The 13,299-nt window shown below is 47.0% G+C and overlaps 1 protein-coding gene across 1 annotated transcript; it reads right to left on the bottom strand.

Moving 5' to 3' along the window:
* Positions 1 to 228: 228 nt before the first annotated feature.
* Positions 229 to 1,534, bottom strand: LOC101669855 (gamma-gliadin-like). The gene has a single exon (XM_044524424.1). The coding sequence runs from the start codon at positions 1,442 to 1,444 to the stop codon at positions 416 to 418; it is 1,029 nt and encodes a 342-aa protein (XP_044380359.1). The 5' UTR covers positions 1,445 to 1,534; the 3' UTR covers positions 229 to 415.
* Between the last annotated feature and the right edge of the window lie 11,765 nt (positions 1,535 to 13,299).

The raw sequence follows: 13,299 nt of genomic DNA, 5'->3' as shown, positions 1-13,299 counted from the left end.
CTGTGTGCAATGTTCAGCAAAATGGTAACTGATAGCTGGTCGGTCAGTTTGGGAGCAGCAATTAATAGATCAATCGGCCTATAAACTGGATTAATAGGTCAACCATTAATCGGTAGATTACATAGGAACCTGCCGGCACAAGCAACTAGCTGTTGATGTGTAAGCCTAGAACTGCGGTTAGGGATGAACATCTAAATACATGGTGAATGGAACAATGACAAGCAATGCTGGCAAACAAGAACTCTGTTTGTCTTTTATTCCCAAGCTTGAACTAGCACTGGTCGGGGTCACACATGATGGTGCACGCCACTTTATTTGTCATCGTTACATCGATTGGTGCATCTGCTAAGTAACGATGATCCATCTATCTATTAGTATAGATCTTGCTTTTTTCATTGGCCACCAATCCCCGCGACTATGCTGGCAAATGGTGCCCTGATGATGCCCTGATGCTGGCAAATGGTGCCCTGATGATGGAGCACTCAGGTGGGACATACACGTTGCACATGGTTGGAAGAGTTTGCAACACCAATGACCTGATCGCCTCCAATTGAGCTAGTTGCTGAGGTTGGATGATGCCCTGGCCTTGGACGAGAGTACCTTGACCCAACTGTTGTTGTTGAGATAGTGGCAGCAGGATATGCATGCCTTGTTGTTGTTGTTGTTGTTGTTGTTGTTGTTGCTGCTGCTGCACGATGATGGAATGCACGACGCTATGGATGGCTGCGCACTGGAGCTGCTGAGGAATCTGTGCTAGTTCTTGGCAGCATTGTTGCTGCATCACTTGGCAATCGCTTTGTGGCCAGATTATCGACCAGAGGGATGACACCAATGACGCAGGTTTGCATTGTTGCAAGAGGATATTCTTGCATGGGTTCAAACGTTGTTGTAGAGATGGCTGAATGAACGGTCGTTGTTGCTGGGGGAATGATTGTTGCGGTTGTTGGGGCTGCGGGAATTGTTGTTGGGGCTGGGGAAAAGGTTGGTGTGGTTGCTGGAACTGGGGAAATGGTTGTTGTGGTTGTTGAGTCTGGGGGAATGGTTGTTGTGGTTGCTGGGGAAATGGTTGTTGTGGTTGTTGAGTCTGGGGGAATGGTTGTTGTGATTGCTGGGGAAATGGTTGTTGTGGTTGCTGGGGAAATGGTTGTTGTGGTTGTTGAGTCTGAGGGAATGGTTGTTGTGGTTGTTGGGGGAATGCTTGTTGGGGCTGGAGAAATGGTTGTTGTGGTTGCTGAGGCTGGGGAACTTGTTGTTGTGGTTGATGGGGAAATGTTTGTTGGGGTTGGGGAAATGCTTGTTGCGGTTGCTGGGATAATGGCTGTTGGGGTTGGGGGACTAGTTGTTGTTGTGGCCATTGTACTTGGCCACTAGGGTCGACCTGCATATTGGCGGTGCTGATGGTTATTGCCATCGCAAGGATCGTCAGGATGAGTAAGGTCTTCATGGTCGATTTGCGTTAACTACTACGTACTTGGATTTGCTGATTTGTGCTCTAGGTGTGTGAAGGATGGATGATGGTATGGAGTCTACATATTGCAGGCCTTTTTATAGCTATCTTGGTTAGGTTTCTTTTCATTATTGCTTTCTTTTTTCAAAAGTGATTTGATGCTTATCAAACTAATATTTGGGATGTTGTGTTTGGTGGCACTACATACAAACGTAATTTCAGAGTGATCATCAAAGTTGTCTTTTTATTGTACATATCATCTAAGAGTGAGGAAAACTTGATAATTGGCATTGACTCATCTTATTCACTTTACATGTCAAACAATTATCTGGATTGCATTCCTTTTGGATCTAAGTTTGTCATGTTGTACAAATAGTTATACATAAAACAAATCTTCATAGCTTGCGTGGGACTAAATTTTTGTCCTAGTGCATGTTGTTAAGATAGATCAAGCAAGTATTCTGATCTTCGTTCTGGACTCTTGTTCTTTTTAAAACTAACTTGTAGTGTTGTATAATATGATGGTAAGTTGAACATACTGATAGTAATGTTGTACACGTTATCAACACATGACTCATCAAATTCTCCTTTTATGTCAAGGGTAGTGATGTTGTGCACATTATCAATACATGACTCATCAATTTCTCCTTTTATGCCAAGGGTAGGAATGTTGTGCAAGTTATCTATACATGACTCATCATATTCCCTTTCTATGTCAAAGGGTTGTAATTCTATGCAAATTTATTAATAAATATTGGATTAGTATTGGCTTTACACGTATTAATTGATTTACTCTAAGTACATTTAGGTTTGTTCTCACTTCAATTGATTAATTTATTGAACTAAGTTTGTATGTATTATTTGTAACATTTGATGCATTTTGTCAAAGTTGTTCATGAGAACTGTTGTTACTAAGATTTCTAAGAATGATTTCGACCTTTTACAAAATAAATAGTGGCATATTTGTATCCTTAGATCACTAAAGCATGTATTTATTACACCATCTACTAACATACCTTTAATCTACACGGACTTGTCAAGAAGTCCTTTATTACTCTACTGGGAAAGGGCTTATAGGTGAATTCGAAAGATTGGCGGGCGGGACATAGCACCTGCCACTGCTAGTTAGCAAAAGTACCAGTGGCAGGTGCCACAACATGACCTCCAGAGTTACATGCGTAGCAGTGGCGGGTGGAGAACACCACCCGCCACAAGTAAGCACCACTGAGTATGGCCACCTGATGAATGCGATCAGTGGCGGGTGTTAGCCTCGGCCGCCATTGTTCTTGAATGCAAAAGTGGCGGACGCTCGATTGGGCCGGCCACAGTTTAGTGCCAGCAATGCACGCCAGAAAAATAAATTTTATACAGATATTAGCTCTGGCGGGTATGGGCCCCTACCCGCCACAACTAAGTTAGCTGTCTATTCTGCCCCAAATCGAATCGGTTTTCCGCCCACCACCCCAAAGAAGCCGTGTTGGGAGGCTTGGCACACCGGTCGCATACGACAAACTCAATCGACCTACGTACACGCACGTGCCCCCTCTCCTCCTACCCCAATTTACTCTCTCACTCCCACTCTTCCCCATCTCGTCGCGGACGCCGTTGGCTCATCCATGCTACCCAAGTCGTCGTCCCTGTCCGCTGCCGCCATCAGCACCGCTTACTCGTCGCCGCCCTAGCCGTTCACCGCGCGTCTCCCTCGCCCTCGATTCGCCGCCCCGTCGCCCTCACCGACGATCCGCCCCGTCACCCTCCGCTCCATCCAGTAATACATTGTCGTCCGCGCCTCCCTCTCCGGCTTTCCTCCTTGTCACCCACGGCCACGGCCGCCACGCACACGCACACGTACGTTCGACTAGGGTTAGGGTTATTGCTATTAATGTGTTCATATTCGTTAATGAGTTCGATTTGTTCATACTAGAGTTCATTTATAGTTGTAGTTTCTTGTTCTATAGTTTTTAAGGCACACACATCAAAACAATTATAGTTGCAGCAGCCACATACGTAACCATGAACAAGGAATACCAATTTGTTCATATTAGAGGTAATTATATAGTCTCACATATATATTGTATTATTCCGTACATTATTTCTGTTCATACTGAGTTAAATAATATGTTGTAGTAGATGTCTTCAATTCATTATAGGTATACTTACTATAAGTGCTAAAGTTTTGGCGATACGTTGATTTATTTCTGTTTCGCCAGATCTCAATCACTTAATATGTCCATTTTTATGCAGAGGTCATGCCAAATTTCTTTGTTTATGTTTTATTCATATTGTGATGTAGTAGATGTCTTCATTTCCTTATTGGGATTCATACTATAAGCGTTAAATTTTTGGCAAACCGTTGATTTATTTCCGTTTCGCTAAATTTCTATAACTGTCCATTTTTATGTAGAGGTCCTGCCCAATTTTTTGTTTGTTTTTAATTCATATTGTGATGTAGTAGATTTCTTCAGTTCTTTCACCAAATTTAGTTATCTGCATGTTCTAGGTCATTTTTCCCGAAATGACGGACAATGGCATGCACCGTGGTGTTTTCCATAGACCTAAAGAACACAAACTGCTGGAATTTTTGTCTATTTGGGCCTAGCCCAATAGCAGTTTCAGAAATTCCTAATAAATCCTAGAGGCCCACGCAGCCCATTCATGCAAGGTAAGAGGTGGAACTAAAGTTTAGTCCCACCTTGCTAGTTTAGAGGGAGTTGGACCTCTTTATAAGGGAGACTCCTTCCCCACTTGTATGAGCATGAGAACAAGAGGGACATCCACGCGCGCTCCTCCTCCGCCGCCCGCCTCGTCACGCCGCGGGTTGCGGGAATGAGCCGATGTCTAAAGTTTTGCCACGCACTACGTGTATACGAAAGGTCACTCGGAAGCTGAAACAGTTTTTTTCTGTGCCTGGACACTGAATCCGAACGGCGCGCCCCTTCAGCTGCTGCTTGTTCGTTTCGTCTCCCACATTCCCTTCAGCTCCCGGCGCAGCCTCTCGCCTCCTTCTCTTGCGCCTATAAAAGGGAGGTCGCTCCTTTCAGAGATACGCACCAGAACTGCTCCTTCCCTCGCCATCGGTTCCATCTCTGAGCTGCTGCTGTCTTCCTCATCCCGACTTGCGGCGTGCACCGCATGTTGGGACAGTAGGCCTCAGAGACCGCACCTTTTGAGTCATGTACGGGAGAAGGGTGATAAGGTTTTTGGGAAGCGCTCAGCGCGACTACTGGCTGCTTCATCACAGACGATCCGGTCGCCGACGACTACTTCCCCGACGACGACTTCTTCCCCGACGTCCACGACCTCCTCGACGACATGGCAGGCGAGGACACTGACCCCAAGTCCAGCTCTTCTGCTGCTGCTATGCCGTACGTGTTCTTCTCCTTTCTGTTAGAAGTCCTGCTACAGTTCTTGGCTCTAGTTTCTGCCCTACGTATGTTAGGTTCTGTTTCGTATGAGCAACTTCATCTATTGTCTGTTCTAGATGTGTTTAGCTCAAGTTCATTTATGCAGACGATGTTTACCTTCTCTCTGTCAGACTGCATGACTTTCTTTATATTTCCTATTTTAGTCATGCTTTATCTAGTATTTTTGTTAATAAAATCATTCGGTAAATTGCTCATATTTCCAACACAAACCACAAGCGGAGACTTGGAGTAGACCAGACAAGATCATCATGATGTCGCTGCCAAATGAGGCGGTGCTATGTGAGGTCTCTAGGCAGGCTCTAAACTCCTCAATTTATTGTTTTAATGTACCACAGTGAGCAAGGAACCGTGTTAAAGCTGTACCAGTTTCTGAAAATCATAGTTAAATCAAGATTATTTCAAAAAAACACAACTGGTAATTTCTCCTACTTAAATTCAGGCAAGTAGAAGCACAACTGGGAAAAAGTACTACTTGCAAACCCTCAGTTCGTCGCTAACTGCTTGCAAGTAGTATTCTTTAACGTCTAGCATAAAACAGTAGAATCACAGTACCATTGCTTTCTTTCCGACAGTTGATATTCACTTAAACGACATGTTTTATAATCTAGCAACAACATAACCATCCCCAATCAGCCGCTGATCTCTCTCACACGCACACATACACAGCAAAGCTAACACAACAACAATAGGTAACACCATGCGGCCTCATCCCATCATCTCATCTCCGTAAGAAGGTGATGCTGCTGCATCACCATGGAGCCCGTAGAAAGGCTTGACCGCACAACACACAAACACCACCAAATTGTGCGGCCATTCGTGACCTTCGCTTTCCTGCTTCCCATGGCCTCAAGGTTAATTTCTTTTGTCTAGGTCAAGATTTTCAAGAGAAGATAACCTCACCTCCGAGCCACCATGTCCATCATACACGACGAGCATCTCCCTTCCGGTGACTTGGCCTATTACTATTGTTGTAACAACAATGTCATCCCAGTACTTGATGTTCTTCTTGTTATTATCTCGATGGAAACATTTGAGGTTTTCGACCAAATGGTTGTCTGCGTTTGAGGATAGATTAGCTGAGACAAACAAGTAAATCAGTTCAAATGAATAGGATCATAAATTGAGCACTGAGGCAAGTAATCTCATTACCAATCTTGCATCTTCTTCCGATGTCCAAGCCATACGGTGTGCGATCCTACCGGGTTTTGAATCCCCTTCAAGACTGATGACAACATTGGTGGTACTTGGTCAGCTACTGCGGGCAGTTTAAGGGAATTGTGCAAATGGTGTTAGACACATATTGTTTAGTCCTGCTGATCTATCCTCCGCACAACACATAGTGGAAATAAATTCTATTAGCTAATCTAAATAGATAGTCTGACACATTTGCAAAATTACTGTATCATGCAACCTGAATAAACCGAAGTAGTGGACGAGCATACAAACTGAACAATCCTACTGTTATTCATCTGACTGCTCTGCGTTAACGGGAAAAGTTAGGAAAATTGCCTTTCCCTTTTGCGGTTTAAGTGCAAGGAACTTGAAATAGGATCCTACTGCGTTTTTAGTGGAACGCCTTTTAAGGCGGATTTCTTTAGTAATCTCTCCCTAATAATAAAGCATGGATTGGGTCTCCGGATTCACCGTCACAATGCGCTTCTTTCCGTGATTTTACGTTTTCAATTTTAATTTTAAAATATATTCAAGGTGGTACTAATTCAGATGGCCAACCACGTCGTGTGCATCCAATCGGTCGCACCCGCTCTCTTCCCCGCTAGACTCCCTGGGTCGCTAGACTCCCTGGGCCAGATCAAGGGCTAATGGGCCTGTTGAGCATAAAACAAATAGATGGCTATCAGAAACAAACACGGGACACTCCTCCTAAAAAGTACATATACAAATCGAAACAGAGCTGCCTCGATCGATAGAATCAGATCGGTCGTGGAATTCAGGGGGCTTCGATCTAAACACGCGTCGCTGGATCGAGAGAGAGGGGGGGTTGACGGGGAGAGAGCAATCAGGCGACGGCGGTGGCGGCGGCGGCTTGGAGCACAGTCGAGCAACGACAGCGGTTCCAGAGAAGGGATTCCCCTTTTTCGTCCCGTCAGAAAAAGAACACAGCCTGTTGGGGGTTGGACACCGCCGCCACCCCCTCGATCTCTGGCCACCGGAGCGGCTGCGCTCCTCCGGCCGGTCGAGCGGAACAGTCTTTGCCCCGGACTCCTCCCCGTACCCGTTGCCGAACCGCGGACGATCCCCCATCTCCAATTTCTCCGAAATTGCGGTCGGCCGCGGCAAGCAGGGGCGGTTCCTCAAGGACGCCGACATGATGGGCTTCGTGGGGTCCGTCGCGGATGTTGACGACAGAGCGGAGCTCCGCCGAGGGCAGATGCGATACATGTGCCATTCCTATCTGGTTTACTGCCTACCTCTTCCCCTGCTCCCCTGTCCCCTCCGTGCTCTAGGCAAGATCGAGCGCCGCCGGCGTCCGCCCCGAGCGCGAGCAACGTCGCCCACCTGCGCCACCCTTGCCACTGCCGTCCTTCAGGTCTGGCGTGTCCATGGCCTTTAAGCTCCTGCTCTGCCCCGAGCTGGCGACCTTCGAGCGGCACGGGAGCAACTCCTTGGTGAGCAGCGGCAGCTGCAGTAGGATATCTAAATCCTCCGTGCCCCTGTCTGGTAAGTCCTTCTGATCGAAGTCTCACTGCAGAAGGTCTGCAGCACTACCGCGTACAAAATTGAGGTTTAATCTTCATTAGCCCATCCAGCCGTCTGTCATTCGCAGCTAACGTCCGGATGCTCACGGTCGATTGGCTTGGTGATTACTTGGAACGCCAACTGAACTCATGGTGATTACTAGCTAGCTTCAAGAATAACCTGACGGATGGATAACCAACCCTGAATAGTATAAATACCGCCGTATTATTTTACAAAAAAACTAAGAAGTATGAGCGTGTGAAACCAACCAAAGCTCAAGTCACATGAGTACAATTTTTCCTGTAATTCATATAATTTTGCTTGGATTAAATATTACAATTTTTTAAATATGAGTAAAGGACCTATGGCTGAAGATACAGGAAAGTTTATCGACTCTATGTTTTTCTAGAAAGTAAATGACAGACGCCATCTCCTTTTCAACCGGAATGCTTTATGGTGGAATAAGGGAACTAAACTTAAGTAAAATCTAACATATTTCTAATGGTTTGAAAAAAACTAAAAGAAGACATGTTGCTGTCCTGTATTTTGACCATGTATAGGTTTATTCTAGAGCCGTAGCAATGCATAGGCATATTTCTCTTTTCCAAATAATAAAGCACGGATTGACTCCGTCGCATTCACCGTCACAATATGCTTCTTTCCGTAAATTTACGCCCTGAATAACCTGACGGATGGATAACCAACCCTGAATAGTATAAATACCGCCATATTATTTTACAAGAAAACTAAGAAGTATAAGCGTGTGAAACCAACCAAAGCTCAAGTCACACGAGTACAATTCGTCGGTTTTATTATCCCGTTGCAACGCACGGGCTCTTTTGCTAGTATATAATCTATACATTCAATTCATCAACAGAGAGGGGCTACATAATACCACATTCTCTGAAAAATAAACAACACAAGGATGAAATTGAGAGGGGCAGAGATGACATGCTCATTAGTCATTACCTTCTAGCTATGATGAATGGACCAGCACACAAGGTGGAGATCAGGGCGTACGAGGGGGAGCTGGCTGCAGGTAGGATGGCTCCGGCAGAGAGAAGATCCTGGTGGGAGGTGTGGGTTGAGGTTGTGCCCACTGGGAAATTCTGTAACAACCAATGATGAACTGTATACATAAGGATATAACATTTTGACTCAGAAGTTTCACGGATGTACGAGAACATACCGGTGCATGGGGAATATCAATACTATAAGGAGTACAGTTTAAATCGCCATCATTGATTACTGCCTTTCCGCTAAAAAATGATTAATGAGTTGAAATTATGTGGTTTCTACAGAGCGGAAGGTTAACGTTAATTAGTTTACTTTTTGAAAGTACATTTTAAAGATAATAATATGGAGATGTGGTCACCAGTTGTAGTAAACTGCAGATAAGAACTACTATAATATCCCTAGGTGCACTTACAACAATATAGAATACGAACGAAGTGAATCTGCAGAAAATGATTGAGGGATGTCAAATAGAAAATAAGGGCAGAAATCTAGCTAAGCAAACACACTTGTACAAAGTCGGTGAAACATGGACCCTTCTCATCAAGTGAAATAAAATAAAATAAAATTAGAACCTTCTCATCAAGTAAAACATTGGGAAGTGGTTGAAACATAGATCACAATTATCAATCCGTAAACCTGAAGATTCCGTGAAGAGCAAGGACAGAAAAGCAAAAAAGATTAGCCATACCAGCCTATGTTTAGTCACATCCAAAATTTTAGGACATAAGCACTCACCAACTATGAGTGCTGAAACTCCAAAGTAATGACCCTGCCCTGCTGAAGTCCTGATCATGTTCAGCTATGCCAATTTCATAATGACAGAGATTGGTTTAACCTACGAGAGCATAAATAAAAACCATTTTATGGTATGCTTGTCAAGCCTCGCGATAATGCATGACCAATAACTATAGCCATACCCTGCTATCAAGTTTTTGAAATCGTTAACATCACCCTCCTGAAAATAGATTCATGACAAATGCCTATGGAACGAACAAAGCATGAGATGAAGGCAACTAAAATGAAGATAAAATCGAGAGTTTACATCCCATAGCACATACCTTGCCAGGGTACATGTTAATGATGGAACCTAGTCCTCACGTAGACCACATCCAGAGCGTCGTCGACCACCATGTTTGCGCAGATGGTGTACGGAATTCTGCACATGCCTCTGGTGAGACGGGTGATGAGGAGAGGAGGCGCCTGGTCTCCTGGAAGCCGGGGTTCGGTGGTGTCGAACTCAACCCCGATCCAGTCCAGATCCCGACTACCGCACGGGAAGACAGGCACAACAAGGCTTGGGCACGCATCCTCCATCTACACAGCGTGACAGCGCGTCACGGCGAACAGCACAGCGGCGCAGTCTCATGTTGTCTCTGCTCGCCCTACTTCGCAGGCATCAGGCCAAGCCGTCACGGCCGCGTCCCAAAGATGATGTGGCATTTGAATCCCAACCCACAGTAGCTAGGTTCGCCAACCCAAGGCGACGACCAGCATTGTAGAACCAGTGGGGTAGGAAACAAGAGAGAGAGAGAGAGAGAGAGAGAGAGAGAGAGAGAGAGAGAGAGAGAGAGAGAGAGAGAGAGAGAGAGAGAGAGAGAGGGAGAGGCAGGGGCGGCGAGTGAGGATGGAAGCGGGAGAGAAGGGGAGAGGAAAGGGAGAGGTAGGAGGACCATGAAGCGTCCAGGCCCAGAATGAAGGGGGCGGCAGCTCCTCTCGGACCTCAACGTCGGTGATTGCGGACCTCGGCGGTGTGTCCGGACGGCGACCTAGAGGTCCGCAATGAAGGTGGCGGCGGCTCTCGGACCTTGACAATCGACCTATGAAACAGATTTTTTTTCGTTACATGCCAGGTGGAGATGAGAAAAAACAGACGGTGGTGGAAAAAGAGACGGAAAAAATGAAACAAAGATGGGAGGTAAGACAAAAAAACCGTGGAAGGGAGACTAACGACTCCCTCTTTAGGAGTAGAGATAACTCCGTTATCGCCCTGCGCCCAAACAAAATGGAGAGGCTGTAGTTGTTCCATGGACCCACCATCCTCCTCAAGGTACTACATGGTCTAAGAGCATTTACACCTGGGCGTCCCAAACCCACCTCAAACGCCCGGACGAACGGTCAGGTCACAGAAAAACTATCCAGATGGGCCTCAAACGCCCAAGCTAACCAGCACCCCTGATATCCAGCCCAAATCTAGGAAGAATATGCGGCGCCCAGGCGCGTCCGCCATGTCGGTCCCGGTCCACGCTGGCCCACCCGACCCCACATATATTCCTCCCCATCCGCTTGCCGGACCAAACCCTAGCCACTTTACTCCACTCTATGCCGCCACCCAAGCTCCCGTTCGACGATCTTATGGCCTTCTTCGGCATGGCAGGAGGCGGATCCCAGTGTTACACCTCCAGATCCGTCAACCCCGAACTCATCCCACGCGGCTCCTAGGAGGAGCTGGCCATCCAGCTTGCGCTCCACCGCTCCCGGGAGGAGGCTGCCCGATGGCAACGGCAACACTCGAACTCCTTCCGCGGGGAATCCAATGCGTCCGCCCAAATGATGCATGGATCCGGCGCTAGGTGTACCATCACCGCCTCACCAAAGTGTTGGGGAACGTTGCATAAAATAAAAATTTCCTACGTTCACCAAGATCAATCTATGAGTTCATCTAGCAACAAGAGAGGGGAGTGCATCTACATACCCTTGTAGATCGCGAGCGGAAGCGTTTAAGAGAATGGGGTTGAGGGAGTCGTACTCGTCATGATCCAAATCACCGGAGATCCTAGCGCCGAACGGACGGCACCTCCGCGTTCAACACACGTACGGTCAGTGTGACGTCTCCTCCTTCTTGATCCAGCAAGGGGGGAGGAGAGGTTGATGAAGATCCAGCAGCACGACGACGTGGTGGTGGATGCAGCAGAGTTCCGGCAGGGCTTCGCCAAGCGACTACGGGAGGAGGAGGTGTAGCAAGGGGGGAGGGAGGCGCCAAGACTTCAGGGTGCGGCTGCCCTCCCCTCCCCCTCCTTTATATAGGACCCCTGGGGGGGAGCCGGCCCTAGAGATGGGATCTCCCAAGGGGACGGCGGCCAGGGGGTGGAGTGCCCTCCAAGGCAAGTGGAGGCGCCCCCCCCACCCTAGGGTTTCCAACCCTAGGCGCGGGAGGGGGGGCCCAAGGGGGGCGCACCAGCCCACCAGGGGCTGGTCCCCTCCCCACTTCAGCCCACGGGGCCCTCCGGGATTGGTGGCCCCACCCGGTGGACCCCAGGGACCCTTCCGGTGGTCCCGGTACAATACCGGTGACCCCCGAAACTCTCCCGATGGCCGAAACTGCACTTCCTATATATAATTCTTTATCTCCGGACCATTCCGGAACCCCTCGTGACGTCCGGGATCTCATCCGGGACTCCGAACAACTTTCAGTTTGCTGCATACTCATATCTATACAACCCTAGCGTCACCGAACCTTAAGTGTGTAGACCCTACGGGTTCGGGAGACACGTAGACATGACCGAGATGGCTCTCCGGTCAATAACCAACAGCGGGATCTAGATACCCATGTTGGCTCCCACATGCTCCTCGATGATCTCATCGGATGAACCACGATGTCGAGGATTCAGGCAACCCCGTATTCAATTCCCTTTGTCAATCGGTATTTTACTTGCCCGAGATTCGATCATCGGTATCCCAATTCCTTGTTCAATCTCTTTACCGGCAAGTCGCTTTACTCGTACCGTAATGCATGATCCCGTGACCAGACACTTGGTCACTTTGAGCTCATTATGATGATGCACTACCGAGTGGACCCAGAGATACCTCTACGTCATACGGAGTGACAAATCCCAGTCTCGATCCGTGTCAACCCAACATACACTTTCGGAGATACCTGTAGTGCACCTTTATAGTCACCCAGTTACGTTGTGACGTTTGGTACACCCAAAGCACTCCTACGGTATCCGGGAGTTACACGATCTCATGGTCTAAGGAGAAGATACTTGACATTGGAAAAGCTCTAGCAAACGAACTACACGATCTTGTGCTATGCTTAGGATTGGGTCTTGTCCATCACATCATTCTCCTAATGATGTGATCCCATTATCAACGACATCTAATGTCCATAGTCAGGAAACCATGACTATATGTTGATCAACGAGCTAGTCAAGTAGAGGCTCACTAGGGACATATTATGGTCTATGTATTCACACGTGTATTACGATTTCCGGATAATACAATTATAGCATGAATAAAGACAATTATCATGAACAAGGAAATATAATAATAATCCTTTTATTATTGCCTCTAGGGCATATTTCCAACAGTCTCCCACTTGCACTATAGTCAATAATCTAGTTACATTGTGATGAATCGAACACCCATAGAGTTCTGGTGTTGATCATGTTTTGCTCGCAGAAGAGGTTTAGTCAACGGATCTGCGATATTCAGATCCGTATGTACTTTGCAAATATCTATGTATCCATCTTGAACATTTTCACGAATGGAGTTGAAACGACGCTTGATGTGCCTGGTCTTCTTGTGAAACCTGGGCTCCTTGGCAAGGGCAATAGCTCCAGTGTTGTCACAGAAGAGAGTGATTGGCCCCGACGCATTGGGTATGACTCCTAGGTCGGTGATGAACTCCTTCATCCATATTGCTTCATGCGCTACCTCCGAGGCTGCCATGTACTCCGCTTCACATGTAGATCCCGCCACGACGCTCTGCTTGCA

This window comes from Triticum aestivum, chromosome 1B (assembly GCF_018294505.1).
Source record: "Triticum aestivum cultivar Chinese Spring chromosome 1B, IWGSC CS RefSeq v2.1, whole genome shotgun sequence".
Classification (NCBI taxonomy): Eukaryota; Viridiplantae; Streptophyta; class Magnoliopsida; order Poales; family Poaceae; genus Triticum; species Triticum aestivum.
This window is presented reverse-complemented; position numbering and strand designations above follow the sequence as displayed.

Bases quoted from the DNA above. Each gene is read 5' to 3' on its own strand.
- LOC101669855 (XM_044524424.1), bottom strand. From the start codon at position 1,444: ATGAAGACCTTACTCATCCTGACGATCCTTGCGATGGCAATAACCATC.